This window comes from Polypterus senegalus, chromosome 11 (assembly GCF_016835505.1).
Source record: "Polypterus senegalus isolate Bchr_013 chromosome 11, ASM1683550v1, whole genome shotgun sequence".
Classification (NCBI taxonomy): domain Eukaryota; kingdom Metazoa; phylum Chordata; class Cladistia; order Polypteriformes; family Polypteridae; genus Polypterus; species Polypterus senegalus.
In genome coordinates this window covers 110228523-110253229 of record NC_053164.1, presented here as the reverse complement: position 1 = coordinate 110253229, position 24707 = coordinate 110228523, and the positions used below count along the sequence as shown (strand labels likewise).

The 24707-nt window shown below is 37.5% G+C and overlaps 1 protein-coding gene across 3 annotated transcripts in view; it reads right to left on the bottom strand.

Annotated features, from left to right (window-relative positions):
* tmem178b (transmembrane protein 178B) overlaps positions 1-23678 on the bottom strand; it is a 716562-nt gene extending 692884 nt beyond the window's left edge. Inside the window, exons 1-2 of one of the 3 annotated variants that reach the window (XM_039769470.1) lie at positions 23641-23678; positions 21389-22129 (exon numbers count right to left, since the gene is read on the bottom strand). In XM_039769470.1, coding sequence (XP_039625404.1) covers positions 21389-21770 — 382 coding nt within the window. In that variant the 5' untranslated portion in view covers positions 21771-22129; positions 23641-23678. Of the gene's footprint in view, positions 1-21388; positions 22130-22254; positions 22359-23027 lie in introns of those variants that run through there. The other 2 variants (XM_039769469.1, XM_039769471.1) reach the window with 2 other exon arrangements.
* Positions 23679-24707: the final 1029 nt, after the last annotated feature.

Here is a 24707-nt window from a genome sequence, read left to right as displayed (position 1 = left end):
AGCCTGCATAGCACCTGTCTTTTTGTCCTCAAACACTATGCGATCTCTTTTCACTTTTCCGTTATTTCACCAAGTAATATTTTTGCATTTGTTTGTGCTAATGTGATCTTTTCACTCAATTTTTGAAACTTTCAAATTTTCCTACTTCCATTATTTCTAACCTTCTCACTGTATTACGGGACCTGCTTACAAAAGTTTTAAGTATGACAAGATGTGCCTGTCTTGCGGGATGCGACAGTGTCCCTCTTCAAAAGATCACATCTCGTCGCTTGTCCCAAGACTTTTTTATATAATAAAGAGATGTGGCTAACATGGCTAACATGTAATGCACTTGTTACCTCTTCGGAGATTTAGATAAAGAATAACGATTGACACTTTCTCCTGCCTGTGTTTTATTGCTTAAATCTGGGCATTCCAGTGAGGGGTATCTGTATTCAAATTCTTTTCTTCCACACTAAATTGTACCAGGTATCTGTTTTGTCATCAGAAGAAGCTGTTGGACAAGTAAAAGATGAACTCTCTCTAGGTAGTTTTGAAACAGTAATCTGATCCATAATTGTGGTCACCCTGAACATTTCCCTGTTTTAATATAGATTAGTTTACAAATTGGACCGAAATTAGCTTTCTCCGCAGGGTGGCTGAGCTCTCCCTTAGTGATAGGGTCAGAAGCACTAACATATGGAAGAGGATTGAAGCAGAACCGCTGACCCTCCGCATCGAGAGGAGACAACTGAGGTGATTCAGGGCAACTGATACAGATTTCTCCCAAACGCCTCCCAGGTAAGGTGTTACAGGCACGATCAGCTAGGAGGAAATTCCGGGGAAGACCCAGAGCTCATTGGGAGGATTATATTTCCTAGATAACCTGGGAACACCCTGAAATCCAACAGTATGAGTTGGCAAGTGTGGCTCGGGAAAAGGATGTACGAGCCCCCATGTCCCAGTGCCAGACAAGCAGCAGAAAATAAATGAATGAATGAATAGTTCACAAATTCACTAAATCTTTTTAATGGAAAATAATTTCACAAATTTGTGCAGCACTGTCTATCTGAGATATTTGAAAAAAATTTGGAACTTTCACAACAAATTTCCTTAAAGAATAAGTGTGCCAAACTGCAACCAAATCTGTCCACTAGGAGCAGAGTTGTTTCATGTGGACACACCAGCAAACAGACAGACAAGTAACTCACAGTGGGTGCTTTTTGCATTATATGGGAATGCACCTAAACAAATTCCTTTATTAAATGAACTAATCACAAAGGACAGTTGAACAAGGGGGAACACTAAATACCACCTCTTCTGGGCCTGTTTCAATAAATTCTGAATATATTTCTGCTCTGTGGATTGAGTTATATACTTACACAGCTTAAAAGTACATCTAAGCATGTCACATCACAGCTCCTTTCTCGGTTTGACTATCTCATACACACACACAGAGACACCTTTCTGTAGACTATGGACTCTTCTTTACTCCATCTGAACCTTCACTCCAACTCCTTAGTTGAATTTATGTGTCCATTGAGATACCTTTAGACATTACAGTTCAGGCAAAAACTAGAATTACTTTCTGATTCAAGTCAGAGGCAGCCTTGCATGCTCTCTAGGGACCTCAGATTAGGACTCCTCCAGGTGTTCATGAAGTGTTCTAGAAAATCAGCACTGTTAGATTATATTCACACATAGGACTGTGCACAATGTCAAGGACAGAGCACTGGCCATCTGCCTGGTCTTCCTGGAATCACTCCTAAAAGGGTCATTAATATTGAGGTTCTCCAGCTAACAGTCTCATGTGTCAAACAACTGACCCAGGAGGGACTTTCAGCCTTTGACATCTTACCCAGAAACCAACCACCCACCCTATACTCACTCACTCACTCACTCTTTTGTATATCTGACCATGCATATTCCATTTCCTGATAATCCAGTACAGATGCAGGTCATATTATCCTCAGCAGACCCTGTGTTCTAACCAACGCCTTCTCCCCCTCTCTCTTTGTCCTTTTCTCCCACTGTTTCTATCACTTACTCTCTTGTTGAAGTCATCTGTGGAATTTGGGGCCATTCTGGTAGTGCTCTCTCCGTTGCAATCTTCACCCATCCAGGTCAGCTCTTCATACGACAAACTAGAGTCACCAATGAAAATCCACACTGACAGAAGGAAGATGCAAATGTACAGACTCCACACAGCCATTATGAGGCTAGAAATTGTGCCAAGGGCCTTGGCACCATGAGGAGGCAATGCTAATCATTGCACCACTGTCCTGCAATGAAAAAGTCATTATCTAAGGTTGGCTCTTTTCATGATATCTACTGTATGTCGGCTGTAAATACAGTAGATGTGGTATAATGTAGAGTACTGATGTTCTTTGAGAGATGTTACCAAGATAGAGTATTTGGTTCTGTGATCCAGGTCTGTGTAATCTGGTTTTAATGATCTATGATGTGAATTCATTTTAATTTCAATAAAATCAGCACTTCTCAATGAATGATGCATAACATTACTATCTGTATTGTCATTTTACGTGAGGATCTAATAAATCATTACCATTCATTTCCTACAATGTATGCTCATTTTGCCTTTCATATAGATTATGAAAACTGAGAAACCGTCTTTTATTCTAAATGAAATATGTAAATAATTAATTCAACAATGAGAATTCAGGTGTAAAAAAATGACCAGTCTTCAGTTTAATATGACATTCTCTAAAGTCACAATACAAGAGCTACAAATTACTTTGAAAACTTTAGCATTTTAAGAAGTTAACTATTACATTTTATGATTTAGCATGTTTTCCACTTTATTGTTCATTTTTTCTCCTGCATTCTTAAAAGAAGCTTGTCTCCTGTGATTAGAGGATGTTCTTGAGGCTTACTCAAATGGAAATAATATCAGTGCCCAAAATAAAGCCAGTAATTAGTTGAAAATTTTGAAACACAAGGTACAAAAAATAAACTGAAATAAAGCTAATCTGGGCCTGCCTATACTTGGATTTTGTGCCCTACTGGTTGGATACAGTGACTGATTCTACTTTCTCTCACCAATGTTTAGGCCTTCTTCTATGTTAACTTCCACCTTTTCCTCTCTTTCTTCTGCCCATAACTCTTTTCCCGATTCAAACACTTATATGCTGTGTTAAAGAGGCTCTTAAGCGTTGCCCAAAAACCATTTCCAAGAACATCCCAATAACATTTTCTGGGGTATCATGCTGAGCCCCTGTTCGCAATTAAAGGGTCAGGCAATATCCCAAACTCCTGCCCACTATAACAGGATACCACAAATAACAGGAATCCTTAATGTCACGTGGCTGACTGGGCTAACTTCTAATGTAACACCTTTTTGTTCTGCATTGTTTTGTCCTGAAATAAATACTCGAGGTGTCCAACTCCATGACTCCTTCTTCTGCCTCCTGGCTGTTTTGATTGAAATGGACTTTGGAAAATTGATTGCCACATGTCCTTTAATATTGATAACAGGTGATTTTACATGCATTCTTATAGGTGTGAAAATATGTACAGGGAAAAACTAAGGTTTAAAGAAAACTTTGTATTGTAATTTGTCAGTTTTATAATAGGAATTTGCTTGCTTGTTCTGCTCAAGGCACAACAGGTCAGAACAAGTTAAAACAAGAACATGGCTTTGTGTAAAGTTAAACATGTAACCACAGTTTTGGGATCTTCAAGTCGAAGAAAAACACTCAGGCCACAAACACAGGTAGGACACCAATTGGTAGAAGGTTCAAGAGCATAGGTTGTGCCTAAACAAGATTGGTCCAGAGGCATATGGCCAGAGCACAAGAAAGGAGTTCCAATACCCATTGATCCAAGGGGAACATGCCAGCATTTGTTTGTCTCTACACGTCTATCAATATCCGGAGACAACACTGGATCAAAGACTTATCAGCTCAGAAGTGCAACACAACAATGAAAGAGACACCTGCTATCTAGGCATATTGGATGCCAAGACTCCTAGGAAGAACAGCTGTTATTCATCAAGGTCATATTGTCACATCCACTTGCTTTGCTTATTTTCTTTTGGAACATTTATTAATTTAGTGAATGTTATTTTATAGAGAGTGAATACACTTTTGAACTTGCTTCTCTGCTACACATTGGACCTTTTTTTAATAAGTTTCCTGGGATTTAAAGATAAGAGAAGAGAGGAAGTACTGTTATCTATCGGTGCAGTCAACCTTAGTTTATCCTGACAGTGACCACAAGCGAAGCTGCAGACTGTAGCTGCATCTCAAGAACAGGCTGGAAATTGAGACTAAAAAAGTGCAAGAGTCAAAGGTTTGGGATAGACAAGTCAAGAACAAACTCGGCCTACTTGTAATTGATAAGGGTCATCCAACCCAACCGTCTTGCATTTTGAGGGGTCTGTACTACTTTTCCCTACAGCATTCGCTCTGTTGCACTTAGTGTCAATACTAATGTTTCTGTGGCACCTTACATGATGGGGCCTGGAGGTGGCAGCCTAGTTCCAATGGTACGGACATAAGAGTCTGCAAACTGGACAAGACATCAACCACGCCTTATTAATGCAAACACCTCATCCCAGTGGAATGATGCATATATACCATAAAAAAATGAGCTATTCATACACAGCTTCCAATTACTATCATAGCAGCAAATTATTTAAAAAAAAAAAAAAACAGACCTGATATTAAAATCCTCAAAAACAGGTTCTGTGGAATTTTCAAGTAAGATGCAAATCATAAGTTTATTCATTTCTTTTTTTGCCTGTCTCTAAAGTAGGTCTTATTAGTGACAGGTGGAAAACTTAAAACTACAAACAAACAGTATCTGCTGACGTAATAAAACCCTCTTCAACACACCCCAAGAGCAAAGTTCAGCAACACTGCAGGGTTACATAATTAAGTGCTATGGAAGGAACAATAAAGTGATGGTGTTGTTCGAGGAGTTACATGCCATTTTTCTAAATCCAGGAGTATGGATGTACCACTTGAACTTGCAAACTTCTTCAACAACTAAATGGAATTCCCAGCACGTGGAAAAGAAACTTCCCAGACTTTATCAGAAAAGAAGGGCATGAAAGAACTAAGCTGATGTGTAGTAGCAATGGCACAAAGCAACTTGCTAATCTGGCAAAGACATTCCCAGCAGACGACAATAGAAAGCAGTAAGATAAGACATTCCGCAGCAAATGGTATAAAATGACAAACTAAAACCTGTCATTTGCTGTGTGTCACATGACATTACATTTATTTAATTCTAGCACTAGGGGACTGTCGGTAATGTGTCATATACACAAAGTCACAGAATTGAAAGAGGGTGCACTCACTTTTTCACTTGACTGTACATCACACACAAGCCCATGCTGATAAAAGCTGTGACTCTACTTTTGTAGGTAAAAAAGTCTGTTTTTAAAGATAGCAAGTTTTCCAGTTAAAGCCTCATTCTCACTGTCTTTGGCCATTAATTTGCAGTCAGTGATGTCAAGACGGTTACCATGGAGAATACAATTTGCTAGTATACCAGATGAGGAATATATTTAAAGAAGTGGTGATTACAGCTTCTGTGAAAGTCTACAAGAAGTCCCTTGAGGAAAGAAATGTCTAAAAACTCAAAGATATGCTGCTGCTTTTACAGGCTATGCCTTATCTATGTGCTGTACTGTATGTCTGAACGCTTGCATGTCTGTGTTGAACAATATGTCAGCTTAAAAAGTAGGAATTTCTTCTTTTAGTCTTTAGGGGCCTGGTTTTTGATTTTTGTTAGATGTTCTTTCCAAGTCATGTCAAAGAATACAGAGAAAAAAAATCTCCTGTTCACAGCCATTCTTAAAGCCCTTTGACATGGGAATCGATGCTTATCAAGCATGGCTGGCATCCTCAGCATAGTCAGGATCCTGAGTGAACCATCTGTGACAACGCCCTGAAAGCAGACTGTTTTGTCTCTGATTTAAGCCCCGTAGACAGTCCTGTTACTTCAAACACAAATGATCTTGTTCGTTTCCAGCATTGTTTTGATGCCTCTAATTGCTTAAGATGTAATCTGCACTTTTTAATAGAGGACATCTGACAATTAATATATCGTATTCAAAAAGAAGTTGAAAATCGTACAGCATAAGAAGTTTTTTAAAAATATTCCTCTATTGTTTTAAAGATATTAATAAAATGAATGACATCTGTGGTTCCCTGTAGATAGCTGGGTTAGGTCACATTCATTTTTTCATTTATTTAATTCAAACATACCTGTGTTTAAACGTCTACAACCAAGGAGTTTTACAATTTAATACACAGACAAATATTGCTGGGCTCTGTTTATGCTAATCAGTTTGAAACTATTTTGTTTTTCTGTCTGTTTAAACAAACATTAGTCTTTATATGTACTCATTAAGTAATTAGGAGTTGGTAAAGTTTGCATTTGCATTTCACCTGAGAACTCGTCACAGCACTCTGCGCCTGCACACAGTAAACTGAACTGAATTGAAACACAATAATCTTTTTAATTATCTGTTACATCAAATTCATAAACATTTCCTTGAAGCTACAGATTCCCTATACTTTTTTTAGATAACTAGCACCTTACAGAGCACTTTTGTTCACCAAAGATTTATATTTTGATCATTAAACACAAAAATATAAACTTGCCTTAGCTTTCTGGCTTGTTTCTGCTCTTGTTCTGTATTGTCTCGATTACACAGAGGATATAGTTTACGGTACTTTGGCAAGGGCCTTAGAAAAGATAAGTTCTTAGCCATAACCTATGGTCTACTGGACTCATTTTATTGTCATTTCTTATTGTTCTTTTTATTCTAACTTGCTGATTACAGTTTTTCTCCTAAATATTTTTCTGTCTCTGTCAGTGCTTAAGCAGACCACCATGCAACTAAGAATAAATCCTAAAGGGCAAAATCTAGTTTATTTCTGTCTGTTCCTCTGTAAGTGACATCTTGTAGCGTTTCTATAGTTTATTTGTTTCCATGAAATACATGCACTTTACTCAGTTTCCTCTTTCTGTACATTTCTGACTAGCAGCTTTCCATGGTTATATTTGCAGGGAGAGAAAGCCTTGACACTAATGAATGTTCAGGAGAAACTGGATGCCAGTGATATTCCACCCAAAGTTTGTATCTGTTGTTTGCCTAGTGGTGCCAGGAGAGCTTCCTGTAATGGAAAATGCGGGTTAAGAGAGTAGATGGATGAAATGTCAGCTTATAAGCGCCTTGAGCATGGGAAAGGTGTTATATTGAAAATGTATCATTATTATTGTACAGTATATTAAAGCAATACAGACATTCTTAGCACTTTACATTGTGTACTTTACTGTAAACAATTAACCTTACAGCATGTCTACAGATTTGTGGTAGGAAACCATACAATCAAGAGGAAAAAATGTACATTTGAATCTGCCAGTGATGACAGTGTTTTGAGGGGGCAATCCTATACACTACCCCCAAATCCGAAGTACACTTCTGCTATGGGTATTAACAAATGGAACAAAAGAAGAGGAACCGGCATGATTAAGTAAGAAAAAGTCTAACCTAATAGTAGGAATTAGCCTCCAATTAAGGAAGTGATTGGATAAAAAATAATAACCACAAGACTTTAATCTTTAATACTTTTCAGAATATAATATCCTGAAGAATGTTTAAGTATAATATGATCAGATAGACCGACAGTTAGATAGATAGATAGATAGATAGATAGATAGATAGATAGATAGATAGATAGATAGATAGATAGATAGGCTAAGGACAGGTTTGTTTAGTGCTGATGCCAATCACCAATTTTATGTTACTAGAATTGTCAGTCATTCAGTCATTTTCCAACCCACTAAGGGGCATGGGGGGGTGCTGGAGCCAATCCCAGCCAGCACAGGGTGCAAGGCAGGAACAAATCCCGGGCAGGGTGCCAGCTCACCACAGGTTACTAGAATTGGCCGATTCCTATTTGTATTGCTTATTCTTTAATTTTTTCCCCACTAAGCTCCTGCATAACCAACCATTGTTCAGTATTAATGTATTTTTATAATTAAACTGCAGACCACTGGTATTACCTGTTCATTTTTTATTAACAAGGTTAAAGTCTGGAGTCTTATCATTCAGTGACCATATAAAACATTAAAATAAATTGAAAAATCCTTAAAACATATTTTTAAATGAATAAGCCATGTACAAAAGCATTTACCCATAATACACATTCCACAGAAGAAAAAGAAAATTAAGAAGATACAAGGCTGGTATACTTAACAAGTTTATACATAAAAGCGACACATTTACCTCTTAAGCTACCAAGCCTATTATTTACTAAGCAGCAAAAGCAAATTCTTCATCTTTTATTTTTCTAATTAAAAATGTAAGCTGCTTTACCAGACACGAGCTCACCGTCCACACTCAGACAGGGAGTCTCCCTTTAAATTTCAGGACAAAATGAAAAGGTCTGAACTCATTCTGTTTTAATTCCTGCCAAAGACACACCTCTCTTTTCTTACACTTTCCTGTCCCTCTCCCTGCACAACATGACCCCTCAGATTCCATTTTCTCAGTTTATTGCTCCACTTTTATTTCATGTAAAAGCTACCATTCCGGCCTTAACTCTCTCCAAAAGTCTGACTGTTTACAGGACATTTGGCAACAAAATGACATGTGCAAGTGCTCAAGTACTATAATACCTCATGTAAAGGTGCACAACAACTAAACTACCCTAAAGCTTTGAAAAACAGGATCAGGCTTTTTTTGTTTTTTCTTTTTTCAGATCAGCTAATTTACCAATCACTGACTGAGTCATTTAGGGTGAAAATCCGCTGATCTTAATTAGTAGCTGGTTAATATAAGCATTGCTATATAAGGAACAAACTAAAAATGTTAGCTTGTCATGCACTCTTCCAGAACAGAGAGAATTGAGGTGTTTAATTTAAATTGGGCCACAGTAATAATTAGTACTGAATTTACAAGTAGTTTAAGGAATATATAAATAGTGTTTCTCATTAATAAACAAGAATAACTTTTATTGCCTATTGTTACTTGAAATCCATTTGCCTATTTCTTGAACACTCTGATTCAAACAGTCAAGAGTGTCCTTTGACAGCAGGCTTGGGTGCAAAGCAGGATCCATCACTGGAGGCAGCACTAGTCCTATTGTGAAATAAAATCTTATCCAAGGTAAGTACCAACAAGTTATTGAGAACTGTCGTACGGGAAAAGCAATAGACCCACCATTAGGCAGGCAAATGTTTAAGCATAATAATACAGAAAAACCAAAGAGCAAAACCAAAACCAAACCAAACACAATGTCAGCAACAACCTGTAGTCTGAAAATATTCTAATGCAAACGAAATAGCCTTTCTCTCACTAATATTGGTGTATTTGTTTTGTAGGATTTCAATCCAGAATTCAGACACACAAATGTGTGGTCTGCCATCTTTTATAATAAACCATAAGACTAGCGACAACAAATATGCTGGTGCCCATGAAACCATTGCAAAACAGTAAAATATCAAACAAAATGGTTATGTGAGTACAACATAAAAATAACATCACAAAAATGTCCAGTAATTTCAAAATAAATTAGCAAGATAAAACATAATCTTAACATCAAGTTAATAATAAGTTCATTACAAACCAGAGTTTAAAAAGTTTTGGTTTTTCATATGTGCGTTTTTCCCTAAGTATACATTTAAAAACTATTTTTATAAAAAAAAAAAAAAACTTATTTATCCATCTTTCTATTGCTTTTTTTAACTCACTTCTGCAGGGCAGGGTTGTTGGACAACTGGAACCTTTCCTAAAAAGTATTGGGTGGAAGATAGGAAGAATCCATGGACATGTACCAATATTGAACTCCATACACACACACACACTCACTCAGAGTAGGGCCAATTTAGCATCACTAATCCACCTAACCTGCATGTCTTTGAACTGTGGAAGGAAACAAGAGTGTCCAGAAGAAACCCATTTTGATGGGGGTGAACATGCAAACACCACAAGGGAAGCTGGGACATGAATCTCAGACACCCTTACTACGAGGCAGCAGCACTACCACTGCATTACTGTGAAGACTGGAAGCACTTCATATTTAATACAAACATTTTATATGCATCAAAGTAAAAATAAAACAAACATTATTTAATATAACTAACATTGCACCTGATATAAGACCAAAAAAACTCTGTTTATGATTTCTGTACTGAAAAAGCCCTACAGTTATGAGACTTCTGGGTTTTCAGAACACAGCACTAGGAATTGCTGCACTATTTATATTGACACATTTCTTCTTAATTCTTTTTCCTAACTTTCAAGTACAAGACAGACAACTTGTATATCACAGAATAACAGATTTTTACTGTAGGGCATCTCCTGTCTTAAAAAAGTAGATGTATCAAGGCATATCTCTTTAAACCAAGACATGAATTATACCAGCATCATTTACCAACAAGAATTGTATTCAAGTAATGGCAGAATAAAGTAAAGCATAAATTATTAAATCAACGTACATAAAAAACAATGATGTAAACATCACACTGCTATCTGATCCCCAAGTAGGACCATCTCGCAAAGTCTGTGAGTCAATCATTCAAATTTTGTCACACAAATACCTAGTCAGCCTTGCATTACAGGAATGATAGAAATAAACGAATACTAGCATGGGATAAATCTTCTGGAATATTCTTACACAGAGAGCCAGTTTTATATTTTAGTCTGGTAAGAACTTGGGTACTTTTCTTTCCTTGCTGCATTCATTTCAGTTATCTTCAACTGGAAGAAGTAACATCCAAAAAGAAATTAAAGGAATTAATGATGTTTATGATAATCATTCCTGGCTTTGGCTGCTCTGTATCAGTGTGTCGTTTTTGTACAAAGCAACTTTAAATCAGAATGAAATCAAATGATGTACTTTCATTGGTAAGCTTTAAGGAACAAAATTTAAAGTATTTTTATTCAATAATATATTGAGATGACTGCATGGACTATACTGACAATCAGAAATGAGCAAAAAATATCATTAACTTGTAGATGTCTTTAAAGGAATATTCAACCCCAAACAAATATGTTTAATGTGTTACTTACAAATTATATGGGGTATCGGTGGCTGAGAAAAAATTTTAATCTCTCAATAGTAACCAATGCCATACAATGGCAAATGATGTGAAAAGATCAATGGAAAAGAGAAAAAAAAACAATCACGGTACACGTGACACATAATCTACACATCAGTTTTCCAGTTGTATACTCAAAAAGTGCAGAACGCGTGTTTTTTTCTGATAAACCATTTTTGATTATTTACTTTCAGAATAGTCACCACACATCCTAAACAGTACATTGAAGAGTGGATTTTACCACAAAAACATGAGTTCTGTACGTTTTGAGCACACAACTGCATAGCAGACATTTGGATCATGTCGCATGAGTAACTTGAGCTTTTTTTTTTTCTTTCTTCAATGGAGAATTTCCACATCTTTTGGTGTTGTACAGCATTGGTCACTAATGGCTTTAATTATATCATAAACTTTTTTTCTCTCCAGTTTGCATGAAAAGATTACATTTTTTTCTCAGCCACTACTACAAAGTACATGGTGTAAATAATGTATAAACAAAAATATAATTTTTGGGTGGAGTATTCCTTAAAGACATTAAAATATAGATAGATAGATAGATAGATAGATAGATAGATAGATAGATAGATAGATAGATAGATAGATAGATAGATAGATAGATAGATAGATAGATAAATACTTTATTGTCCCCACGGGGAAATTAAAATTATATTGGGATAATTTAGTATTTTTGCCATCATCTTCATCATGATTTCTACTCCACGTTTCTAGGTGTTTTGGGTATTTAAGTCATTATTTACGTAAGAGCATGCTATGCCATTGACACTAGTCTGAAACTGAAGCTACAGCCTTCAGCATTCAGTATCATTTGCAATGGTTCCTACTTAGCCCGCTGTTAATCATAAATTATAAAGAATTAAGGGAGAAAATTCCACAGTATATTAACAGAATGCCAAAAGAGTTAGCCATTTAAAGCTATAGCAAAAATATAAACAGTAATAAATTTCTTATAAATATAAGAATAAGAGAAGAAAAATGTCAAGCTAATTAAAAAATGAGATCAATTAAAGTTGAAATAATTCACTGATTGTGAACCCGGTTGGAACAAACATTGGCAGCTGCAGGGGTCCTGCAAAACTCAACTAAGAACTCTTGATTTATACATATCTTATAAAGTGGTGATCAGCCAAATGCTGAAGCAAATAAGATTATATGTTCTAATTAGCATTTTCTGTAAATAGTAATAACTTGATAACAGTAATCACCATACTCCGATATCTTACTAATTAGACAAAACAATTAGCATTAACGTGAAATCTGAGAAGTTTATACATATATAAACATTTTGCCAAAATTGTTCACATAATTAGCTTTTCAGCCTGAGATGTGCCAGCAACTTTAAAAATCAAATTAACCACTGATATTAACAGACTTTATACTTTCACAGTAATTGGCAAAAAAAAAAAAAAAAACTTCAACTGGCACCCTAAGTATAAAAAGCATACTATGTATCTGTAGCATTTCATTGCATGCGTTTGGTTTTCGGCGGTGCAGTGGTAGTGCTGCTTCCTCACAGTAAGGAGACCACGGCTCACATTCTGGGTCCTCCCTGCCTGGAGTTTGCATGTTCATTCTGTGTCTACATGGACTTCCTCCCACAGTCCAAAGTAAATGCAGGTTAGGTGAATTGGCGATCCTAAATAGGCCATGGTGTGTGCTTGGTGGTACTTTGGACTGTTAGGGGTGTGTGTGTGTGTTCACCTTGTGATGGACTGGAGCCCTATCCATTGTTTATTCCTGCCTTGTGCCCTGCACTAGCTGGGATAGACTCCAGCAGACCCCGACAACTCTGTTCAGGACTAAACGGGTTAGAAAATCAATGAATGAACTCGTAGGAGAAGTTTGTATTTGTCATATTGTAAAATAAGATTGTCAAACATGCTTGATGCAGTGCGCTAGATGCAATGGCCAGCAGTGTTAAGCAATATTCCAGCAGACTGTCTTTGTGCTTAGTCTTCTTCATAATTATAACACTGCATGAGGTGTTTATTTATTACTATAATACGTCCGGTTATTGAAGCCTTTCTAAATGGTTTCATCTATAGCGACATACACACTGTCAACCATAGTCAAGTTTTGTTTGAAGGGAACATTGTTGTCTTTTTTTGTTTTTTTCTGTTTTGTTTCTTTCTAGCTGTGTTTATTATGCCACATAATAGTGTATTGTAGCATATATTTAACACAGTTAAATATTTTCTACCTTTATTGCTTGTTTCTTTGTTTTGTTTTGCAGTTTGCTGCTTAAGATATATAAGGTGCCCAGTCCAGGGGTTGTTCCTGCCTGCACCCACTGCTTGCTGAGGTAGGCCCAAGCTGCAGCGCAACTCTGCCCTGAATAAGTAGGCTCAGAAAATGGATGGCTGGATAAGCTGTTCACTCTTCTGTTACCAATGTCACTCTTTCATAATTTATACCTACAATGTACACGCCAGACTAGAATTTTGTCTAAGTTGTGACTGAGGTCTTGACCATAAGATTATCTACATAAACCATTGATTGATGAAGTAAATTAGAGTTTGATCTTGACTGCATCATTATAATATTGCTAGCTTAAGTAAATTCTTGATATGTCTAAAAGCTGTGATTTACATACCCAAACAGAAAGAAGCAGGCGGGTAGGACACTCACACTGTAGTAAGAGGCTTTTTATTATTCTGTCGGTCAAAGAAAGAAAGATAAAATGCATAACAAGTACCTGCTCTCTACTATTAGAGTGCTATGCTAAATACACCCTGAGAAAATGGCATTTTACTACAATTTCGTGAAAAAATAATAAATACAAACAATATCCTGCTATGTACTGATATTCCATTCATTAATATCTTCTCTCTGGTTAACAATCCTCCATAATTAGACTTTGTCTCCTGTGACCCCATGCAAGAAATCAAACTAGATAGTAGGCTAGCCAGATTAATTAATTTATCATGTCTTCAGTACATTTCAGAGTACTTTTAATAAAATAAATATTTCATAATTGTGTCTGACACATACAGTAAGCATGCCACTGCTACTTGTTGACTACATACAAGTCAAGATTGATTCACTAATAAGCTGAGCATTCTAGGTTCTGTACACCAATTCTTTCAGCGACATTTGTTTTGACATTTTTTTATTTAGTGAAGTCTCACAGATGGAGATTATGCAGAATTTGGCAGCTTCAAAGATGCATACAAACCCAATATGCTTTATGAAAAAAAGAGATGAAAGGTGAATGCTTCACTGATTTTGTTATTTTATTTGGTAGCTTTAAGCATTTCCAGCATGGGAAACATGCTATACAAATAAAATATTATTAGTAGTAGCTGTGTTTCCTAGTGTTGCCCAGGTTTTAATTCAAAACATTGCTTTATAATTTTACGCTCATCTGAGTAAGCCTGTGGGAGAAGAAGTTTGAGGAAGACATTTGAATGAGGCACACAGGGAACCTCAACCATTTCAAATGAAAAGGGTAATTTAATGGGATGTGAGGATTCTGCTATGTTATCACATTCCATTAATATCATGGACAATTGTTCAGCCCCCAAGCCCCCCAGTCAAAACGAGTAGTTGAACAGCATCAAATACAACATGAAACAGTGCCCAGGAAGTGGTGATGGTGATGTACTAGTGGATCATTACGCTTGTGACTCCAAATTGTAACAAATAACTCTGTAGACAGTATGGACCCATCCAATGTGGCTTGAGGTCCTAACAAAAACCTGAGAGAAACTGTTAATTAAAAGAAAAAAATGTAATGTACCTGGAATGAATCAAATTTTAACATCAAAATCAAACTCAGATTCCCAGCAGTACCTTTTCTGAAAGGCTGTGATATTTCAAAAAAATCTGAATCACATCAGAGTATTCTCTTCTAGCATAGCTAAAACTTGACATTTTGCCTTTTTGAGATTTTCTAATCTGCACTATGATAAATCAAGTGACACATTGTTACAAGATTAAAAAAAAATGTATTTCCTTATAATGCAAAAGCATTGAACAATGAAGCTTGCAATATTTCTATTAGAAACATGATTGATCATTAGAGTAAATGTTACGTTCAGTAGGCTACTGTTAAGTTTGTGAAGCCGTGTGGCCTTAGCGGGTCACCACAAGTTTATTCGCCCTCTTATGAATCCATAATTAAGTTGTTGAGTTGGAATCTACATGGGGACTTGAATTCCTTGTGCCAGAGTGGAATAACATTGTTATGAGAGAATTTGATTTTGTAAATTGGATGTCAGATACATGCGCATGGAAGGCAGTCTTAAGGGCTTAACTGGGAATAAGATACAGAGCCAGGGGTTAATGAATGGTACTAATGCCTTTTCTCCCCCTTCCACAATCCACCAGAAGAAAAACCCAACTTAGACTTCGCCCACTTCGCACATGTTTAAGAGCTATTTGCGGTTCTCCAAAGGTGTAAAATATTTGGCCATTTCAGTAGACTTGAAAGCAACAACCGAACAATTCAGCGGCAGCCATCAACTCACATGCAGAACCATAGGTGAAGGGCTTAAGCATTTCACTCTTCTAGTGCTCCTGTGTAGTATAATTATCTCCTGTACCGTCATCAGTCCACACCTTGAACCTGTCCCAGTCATTCAATACATAAGACACAATGTTCCTCCGGATATCAAGAGTGAGCCTGATATGGCCGTGCAATATGTAACACAGAGAATGGAAAAGGCAGACGGCATCTCCGGGCATGGAAACCACTCAGTAAGTGACAGTTCTTTGATCGATTTTGATCACCTCGATAGACATCTTACTACCCAAATCACTACTCGTGAATCTAAGATATTTAACAGGCATTCCCGGTATTAACTTGTGGATTTGCCTGTGAATATTTAGCGGTAGTGTCTCTATTAATTTGGGGATTTTTCTGTGAGTATTTAGCAACAGCGTTTCTATTAACTTGTGGATTTTTCTGCGAGTATTTGGCGGCAGCGTCACGAAGTTCTTTCTGTCTAGCTGTATCAGAAAATGTACCATGACGTCAGGCACGCCTCCTTTTTACTGTTTTCTCACAGCTTGGATTGCTGCTGTCATAATCGGTTTGAGTTTCATGGTTTGTTTCAATTACGTTAGTATTTGCAAGACTTGTGTTGAAGTGACATTCGGCATCTGTCAAGTATTGTAAGCATACAACCGGCTTCATCGATAACTTTGCATCGTAATAAACGAACAATAAAACAGCGGAGAAGCCATAGATTAAATAAAAAGGCTGCAGTTATCAGCAGGGAGATGTGAATACCGTGGCGAAGCAAAGAAGGGAATGAAGAGACCGGAGCAACGGACGGCCTTATATGGACAAGCAGTCAATTACATGGGAGGTGTGGGGATGGGGGACGCAATATAGGCAGGCAGCCAACTACGTGGGAGGCGTGCTGATGGGGATGCAATGCCGCCTCACACGGCGACCGAGCTGCAGGCTATGGACGTATATATGTACGTAAGTAGAATTCAATTATGACCGTTACGTGTAGAATTTCGAATGAAAATGAAACCTGCTTAGCTTTTGTAATTAAGCTGTAAAGAATAAGCCTGCCAAATTTCAGCCTTCTATCTACACGGGAAGTTGGAGAATTAGTGATAAGTCAGTCAGTGAGTGAGTCAGTGAGGGCTTTGCCTTTTATTAGTATAGATTTGCTAAATAAATTTTCAGATATAAATGAGTACCATTTTCATTCTTTTTGCTTAGGCTTTTCCCTTTTAAGTTTTGTGGTTTATATCCCTTTATGGTCTGTGAAGGCTGCAAGCCTGCTTCTCAAGTTTGGACCAAGGCTGATTTGGGTTTCAAAGCCTCACTGGAGTCTTGAAGCTTAGATCTGGAGTAAAACCTGAGTTTTGACTTTCATGGAGCCTAAGCAAATCATAAAATAGCAGATCTACATAGCCATAAAAGAAATTCATTACAGGGCTAAATGAAATTCAGAGTATGCTAAATTAAACAGAACTGTGAACAAGCCAAGTTACAAAATAAGAAGGTAATTATACAGCTAAATATATGTTCAAATCCTAAAATGTTATCATATCTACTTACTTATATTTATTATTTTTTATTCAATTGTTTTTTTAAAAATAACAAGTTTAGGCCCTTAATTACTATAATTGTGTTTGTCTATGCTGATAGTTCAAGTTTTGACTATTAGGGAATTTGGTTTTTACCTTTGTTGGTTATTTATGCCTTTATATTTTTATTGATACTTGGAAATATTTGTTAAAGTTGTTTTCAATATCTGCAAAAGTCTAACCATGGTAATTGCTACCTACAGGATGCTGGTACTAAATTCCTTTTCTTTCCTTATGTTTCCATTAGATGTCATTTTAAGGTATATGTTAATGACATTCAAAACCCTACTGTTTGTGTGTGTGTGTGTCTGGTCCGAGCAATCTGATTGGCCACTTTGGCTTGGGTCTGATTGATCACTTTCACTTTCGTTGTCCTGTCAAACGTGATTGAGACCATAAGAGCTGGACAAAAGAGGTTGATCCATATGAGCATACTAAGGAAAGGCATAGGAGGAACACTGATTGTCACCTTCAAAGACAGTAATTACAAGAATACTAATGTAATTTTTACAGTGGGCAATGGGGGCCCATTTACCATTGGTGGTAGTCAAAATGAAAACAGGAGGCGAGCAATGCACTTCAAAATAACAGAGTTTGAGAAGCATGACTTTATGTCAGGTAAGAAGTATCAAATATTTTCAATATTCTGTTACCTATCAGGTAACATAGCTAATTTACCATTAAAACCTAATGATGTTTCTAACAATTACTCAACTGCTTTAGTCAGAAGAAGTAGTAGATATGTTTAAGCAGCTTGTCTGTAAATTCAAAAATAACCGAATTTCTTTTAGATAACAGTAATTTAAAAAACAGTAAGACAATATCGGCCCATCAGTTTCCATTTCCAAGCAGCACTGATTGCAAGGCAGCATGCAAACCTAGGGAGGACGCCATTCACATAAAAATCTAAACATGCCGTTACTGGGTCAAGCTGCCAAACAAAATGGAACACATCTAAGTTATAACCACTGTACCTCCATGACACCCCAGAAAACAATATTATTATTAATCATAATTCTAAGGGCTTGAACTTAACTTAGCAGAATTCAAAGGAAATGTATGTCTAGCATTAAGCTCAAAGTGGAGCAGCTGCTTTCTTCAGCTCAGAAGTAATACAAAAATTAAATAATGTTTTTAACATGTGGAATTGTTATGCAAACAGGTGGACTATGATTGTGATGAATTTAGCAATTAAGCCCAGAGGGATGATGGGCTGTCAAGGCAACCAGCAAAAGACCATTCAAATGACAGGCAGGGATCTGTGCACAGAAGTCCTTTTTATCTCAAGCATCAAAATAAGTTCAAGAGCCAAAACTTGTGATTAGAAAGACAGAGCCAAAAGACCTGGCAGTAAGAACTCCTACTATATGAATTTACAAGGTACTGTTCTTTTTCATCTCACAAGGATGAAGACTGCAGTGTGTCACCACCTCAAACATCTATTATGTGAGGACATACTGTAACATACCCGCCCATGTGATAACCGGCAATGAGCGTTGCTTTGCTGGCATCAAACACATAAAATGGCAGAAACTCTATGAAAAATGGTGACAAAAAATATTGACATCAGAACATTAACAATTAATACAATAAAAGATAGGTTAAACAAAAAGAAGAAAAATATAATAACAGGAGTATAGAAAAATTATTTAATTTCTATTAGGTTGAATTTACTGCTGAAATGCTTCACTGTCAGGTTGTCACTTAATTACTATCCTTTTGATGATAAACAATTTCATAAGCAAAAATCATTACCACACAGTGCCTGCAAAGCATAATTATATACCTCTAATTTTAAGTCCTGCATCCGATTAAGATTAGTGAATCATGTGGTGGCATAAAGTGGTGAATGGCTCTGCCCCTGTTTACTGCAGAGATCTCATTAATGCCATTGGTTTGAGTACACACCTCAGTCATAAGATGCAGGTTTTTTTTATAACAAACACATAAAAATTCTGTAGCAAGTAAAGCTTGTATTCATAGGGTGCCATCAATCTACAAATAATCATATTGCAAATCATGAGCTTCATGGAGTTAACCCGTGGCTGAAACCCTTTTCTGTATTATAAGATGCCCTTGTTAAAATGTATGGTGCAGCTGTCTGTATTGCATTATTGTCGATACTCTTAAATGACCAGCTGGTACTAAAAAAGAGAAATAGAATGAAGGTGTTTAATGTCTTGTAATCAAACCTTTTACAACTTTAATGTTGACCAAGTCAGTCTCTTAGCTTTCAAATGGGTCTTCAGCATGAATGGATATAGAGCTTCACTAGTGACAAACTGTGTCACTGGCGATAGAACCAGCATCAGTCTATTGTAAGATCCCACTAATATCCTATGCATTACCATAGATGCCTACAGGTCAGCTAGACCTTGACTTTCACGTTGCCTTTCCCTGAGGCTTGTGGGCCCTTGATTTATTTTCTCAGAGAACTGCAAAGCTGGGGATCATTCCTGTTCATCTTCTTTACAAACTTGCTTTAGCCAAAGCTTACCTATATTATCATATTGCATGTACTGTAAATGCTTTATGAATTGCTGACATAAAACAGTTAATTACATGCCTTAATACTGATACTTGCATGCATCTAGAGCTTTTTTTTTTCATTTTTAAAGTGTATTATGCACATAAATAATGCACTGTGCCAAGAGCCTGGTAATAATAGGGATGCTTTATATTGTACATGAAAAAGTTTTGTCACATTATAAATGATCAACATCATTAAACCAGACCTTGCATTTGCTGAAGGTTAATAATATTCAGCTACAGTACATATTGTGAATCATATACAGAACACACAACCATTCTTTTGGCTTTTTCTGTTTCCCACAAAAACTGAAAATAAGTCAAATAAGAATAACCTTTTCTGCTTACATTCTGCATGCTGTTATATGTCTCCTTTTTCAACAACTTGATGTAAACTCCTCTAAAGGGCAGTTTGCCAGTGAAGCACGGAGAAATGTTTGACTCTGGGGGGTTTTACAGATACTTTCTGCAAAACTCTATCGTTGATTTCATTTGCATCAAATCTTAAACATATACTTATAACAGCAGTTCATCCAAAAAAAAAAAAAACTAAACTAAACTAAAACTGTTCTCCATGATGTAAACATAAATGGGAGAAAAACTGCAGGTTAAAATGTTTCAGTTTTATGTACACCAGAAATTGGAATGTAAATACAATCCAGTCATCAAATATTATAGATTTCGATGGGGTAATTGCATTATACGGGACAGATCTTTAAATATATTGTTACATTTTAAAATATATATTTCAAGCTACAAAAGAGAACTGGCAGACTGCAAAGCTTGTGTGTCCTTATGCTTGAATATTGCATAATGAGGAAAAGAGTAATTTATTTAAAATGAATAATGCATGGCAAAATACAGAACAGTATGAAAAGTGGCTTACACTTTTTGCATCAGTCAATTGCATGTTTTGTCTTTTAAACAGATGAAAGCGAGCCTTATACTTTTTAGGTAAACTGTAGAGTAGAATAGCTGTGTGATCACAAGTAATTAACAACCAAAAACAGTGTCACCCTACCTAATACACAAAACTACAAGGTCACTGGCCTTGAGGTTGTACTTGGTGTTGTCTCAACTTTTAATCATACAAAAGGTATTCTGGCGCCATAATAAATCAGATTACATGAAAAAGGTGTGCCACTGGTGCCATCTGTTGCAGCAGACTTCATGCGGGTCGGGGATAGGTGGAAAATGTTGGCTAGTGAAAGAGCAATAAGTAGATTATTGCTGGACTTTATCCTGCATATTATCTTAATATTTCTTATTTAACTGGAAAAGTACGTAATCTCTAGAAACAATGTCTAGCCTAACATATTATCCAAATCCAATTTAGAAATGAAATGTTGTCCCCAATATAGGGACAGGATCGATTTTAAATTATTAATCAGTCTGTCAGTCAGTCAGAGGTGTAAGAACATCAGGCTAATGTGGAAACCTGAAACAGAGCACAATTACGAACACAACATTGTTAATACCGTCGTATAAAGTTACACTTTCGCGACTTAAATGAATTACCTTTAACGATGCCTCGGTATTGGCCGTCTTAAACGTGATTATTCAACACGTTTGTTCACTAAATCACTCATTCATCACAACTCGTCAATCAAACATTCAGCAAGAGAATGATGTGCAGGGGGATTTATGCCCAAGATAACATAAAAACTAGTGCGAGCCGAGGCGTATAAGAAAGAAGCAGTGAAAACGTCACTTTCCAGCCATGTCCTACCTTTGGCAATAAGGTTTTCCATGTCTTGGTCAAATCCCAAACGATGGCACTTACTCCACAGTCCCATGTTGGTGGAATTATACTGCCGGGGGCAGTCGTCGGCGGCGCTGATCGCGTACAGCTGCCTGCGCTGCCTCGCCAGCAAGAGCTTCTCCTCCCAGCGGTCCAGTCTGGACCGGCTCGCCCGTAGCGGCAGGCTGTTGTTGGGAATGTAGATAAATCCCGGGTCGTTCCGCCGACTGCTGTAGTTTTTGCAGCGCTCTCTGTATCTCCTCGCGTCCGTTTCGTACCAGTGATCGGAGCAAATTGCCACTGCCAACATGCCCAGGGCACAGAGGGCTAAAGAAAGGCCGGCATAAAGAAGTAACTTTCCTGCAGCCATGCTCGTCTCTCAGTGCCACATCAGCACCACAGCGCCTTGGATAGCTCCTCAGACTGTACCCGCATTGAATTGTCCACTGTACATGTCACTTGGGGGCAGACAACATTACTGCGACTACAGGAGTAAAAATCCACAAGGGAACGGAATAACAGAAACAGTCCTCTACTTCTTTCAAAAATTAAAGATCAGTGCTAGAGAGGGGCAGACGTGTCTCAAGAAAGAGGCCTCCAATCACGGGTGTTCAAACTCATCCATTGCCCTTGAGGTGAAGATCTCCTGAATTTGGTTGAGATGTTTACGCAGATTACACCTGGGTAGCGTGAACAAACGTCCCGTATATCCTCACATGAGATTCGTACCTTAGAAGAACCAAGAGAAAGAAAACACATTAAACGCCCCCTTGTTTAGGCGGACATTCCAACACTGACTTTTTAAATGATTTGTCTTTTTGGATAGCATGAACATTTTAACACAAGTTAAGTACCTCATTTATTTTCAAGCACAGCAAGCATGCATGCATTGCCCCCAGCTATGACAGTTAGCGCACGCAGACGCCCACCCACTCGCACATGCATGTATGGACTGAGCGGCCGCTAAATTGTTGTGGTTTAATTATTAATTGTAACGGTAACCTTAAACTCGGATTCGTCAATTTCGATTTAGCGGGATACGAGGGGGCTGAGGGGGCGGTGAGGGATCACGGCTGGATGCAGATCCCATGAATTTTGACTATGCCACTCTTCGCTGGTTGGTTATGCATCAAAGGTCACTGCACTCACCGAGCCTATAACACGAGGGTTTGCAATGAGACGCGAGCAATAACGAAACCCCAAAGCACTCGCATTAACACACCTACACCTACACAAGCAAAAAGATGCATGCGCAGAAGCCGAGCACCGTGCTGGAGTGGTGGACGGAAATCGCTTCTGCGTCTGCAGCCTCAAGGCACTTAAACTATCAACACATACTGAAATAATAAGAGCCATGCGGATTGAAAGCAGAAATGGGCACGGGTACGGGCCATGAACCCTCTGTTTTATAACCTTTTGCTGAGACTAAATGTTTCAAAACATTTCGTCACTAACAGGCATTTAAACAACATTTGACAGTAAAGAGTTAATTTTCTTTACTATGCCGAGCAGAAATACTGTGTGCATACGCATGCATGTAAAAAGGGGAGAAAATGCATGACAACGCATGCAAGGCAAAAGAAATAAAGAATACACATGAAAATTAAGGAAAATATCATTCACTCACCACAGAGGAAGACGATTTCATATAATCCTCTGTCGAACAACTATTCTCGTCATGTTTAAGAGGACTATCCTGGATTATAAAATAATTACTATTATTGTATTATACAGATCTAAATATATAGCTGAAAATCCGCCTTCCTGTTAAGGAACGTGCCGTAATTGCATTATCCTTTTCGCGTGTTCAAATGTCAGCCATCTCCCATTCAGTTAAAAGTCCACTCTGTGGAGTCGCCGTTCATTTACTCTGTTTTCAGGAGTTATTTTGAACATCGACTATATTCTATTTAGAAAACAACACGAATCCCCTTTACTGCTAAGGAATCGACGCTATAATCCTCACCCATTTCAAGCACAGCAATTTGAAAAGCAGTGTGTGAGCGTATTTGTGTGCGTGCTCTTCTTTACTCCGAAATCTAAGCCCGTTTAACTAGTCCTGCGATCCTGTGGATGCTGCGGCACCCCCTTCAATTAATATCATCACTCGGCCTTAAACCACGTAATTGGCAGAGCACTCTTTCGGAATATGTCTAAGCAGAGGAGAATCCTACGGCACTTCCTGGCCGAGCGTCATGCATATTCCTCCTGTCCACCCTTCACGCCAAGCCCTAGCAAACCTTGCTGCATCCTACGAAAGACTCTGCCATCCAAAAAGAGCCAGTGAGTGATGTCATCGTGACAACGTGAGCTTCATTTCTTATTAAACTACCTCCTTAAAGTCACACTGTACAGTTAGAAAAAAAATCATTTAATACTTTAAAAACGGTGATTCATACATATTTTTCATTAGATTTTATCAAGAATACGTACCTAATGAAGTACCTGTAATCTTAATTTATAGATCGTCCGTTATGGTAATCTCGTTAAAATTGTGTCGCATTCTTTGACAATGCCAGACATTTTTGATCGGCTGTTACTTGTCGCTTTCCGTTTTTAATTAATCGTTTTGTTACAAACACCCGTTCATTGTTAGTTGCCGATGAAGTGATACTGGCTCTTTGAAAGTTCTGCATGCTATTTCAGAACTACTTTTATTATGTCTTACACCAATTCATCCACGTAAGGGGGTATAGATAGGTTTAAATCAGCTGTCGATGTTAAACTGTCGGCGTGTCATCTGATTTAGAATTTCGTTCACTTAAAGGCGGGAGAGATAGATAGATAGATAGATAGATACCCCGAGACAATGTCCTATCTAAGCAGAGTGGTACGTCGTGTATATACAGTACATATATAATGTATATGTATGTGTGCATTTATGTGTGTGCACATATGCAGAACTGTCGTAATTTACCAAATGATTTAACTACTTTAGTAACTTAATAACGAAGAATGGCCAGAAAGGCAACAAGCGAAATGCACTCCGACGATGACAACAAAACTACCCTTTCCAAACCTATGCTCCGTCGTCTTTGATGTTTATTTTCTTTTATAGCCATCCTATAAGACTATTTCAATCGAATCTGTAAGGTCGGCAATCAGTTTCAGTTCCGCTAATTTCGATGCATTGTAGTGCTGTAATGGATGGATGCTCTGCTCTTTACATGACTTTTTCAGGAGGCTCACTATCCTTAAAAGAACTGCTCGCTACAGTACTTTTTGTATGCATCTTTTCTCTAAGTACGGACTCAGCGCGCTAACACATATTACAAGCACAACTCACCAGGAGTAAATTATTAAAGCA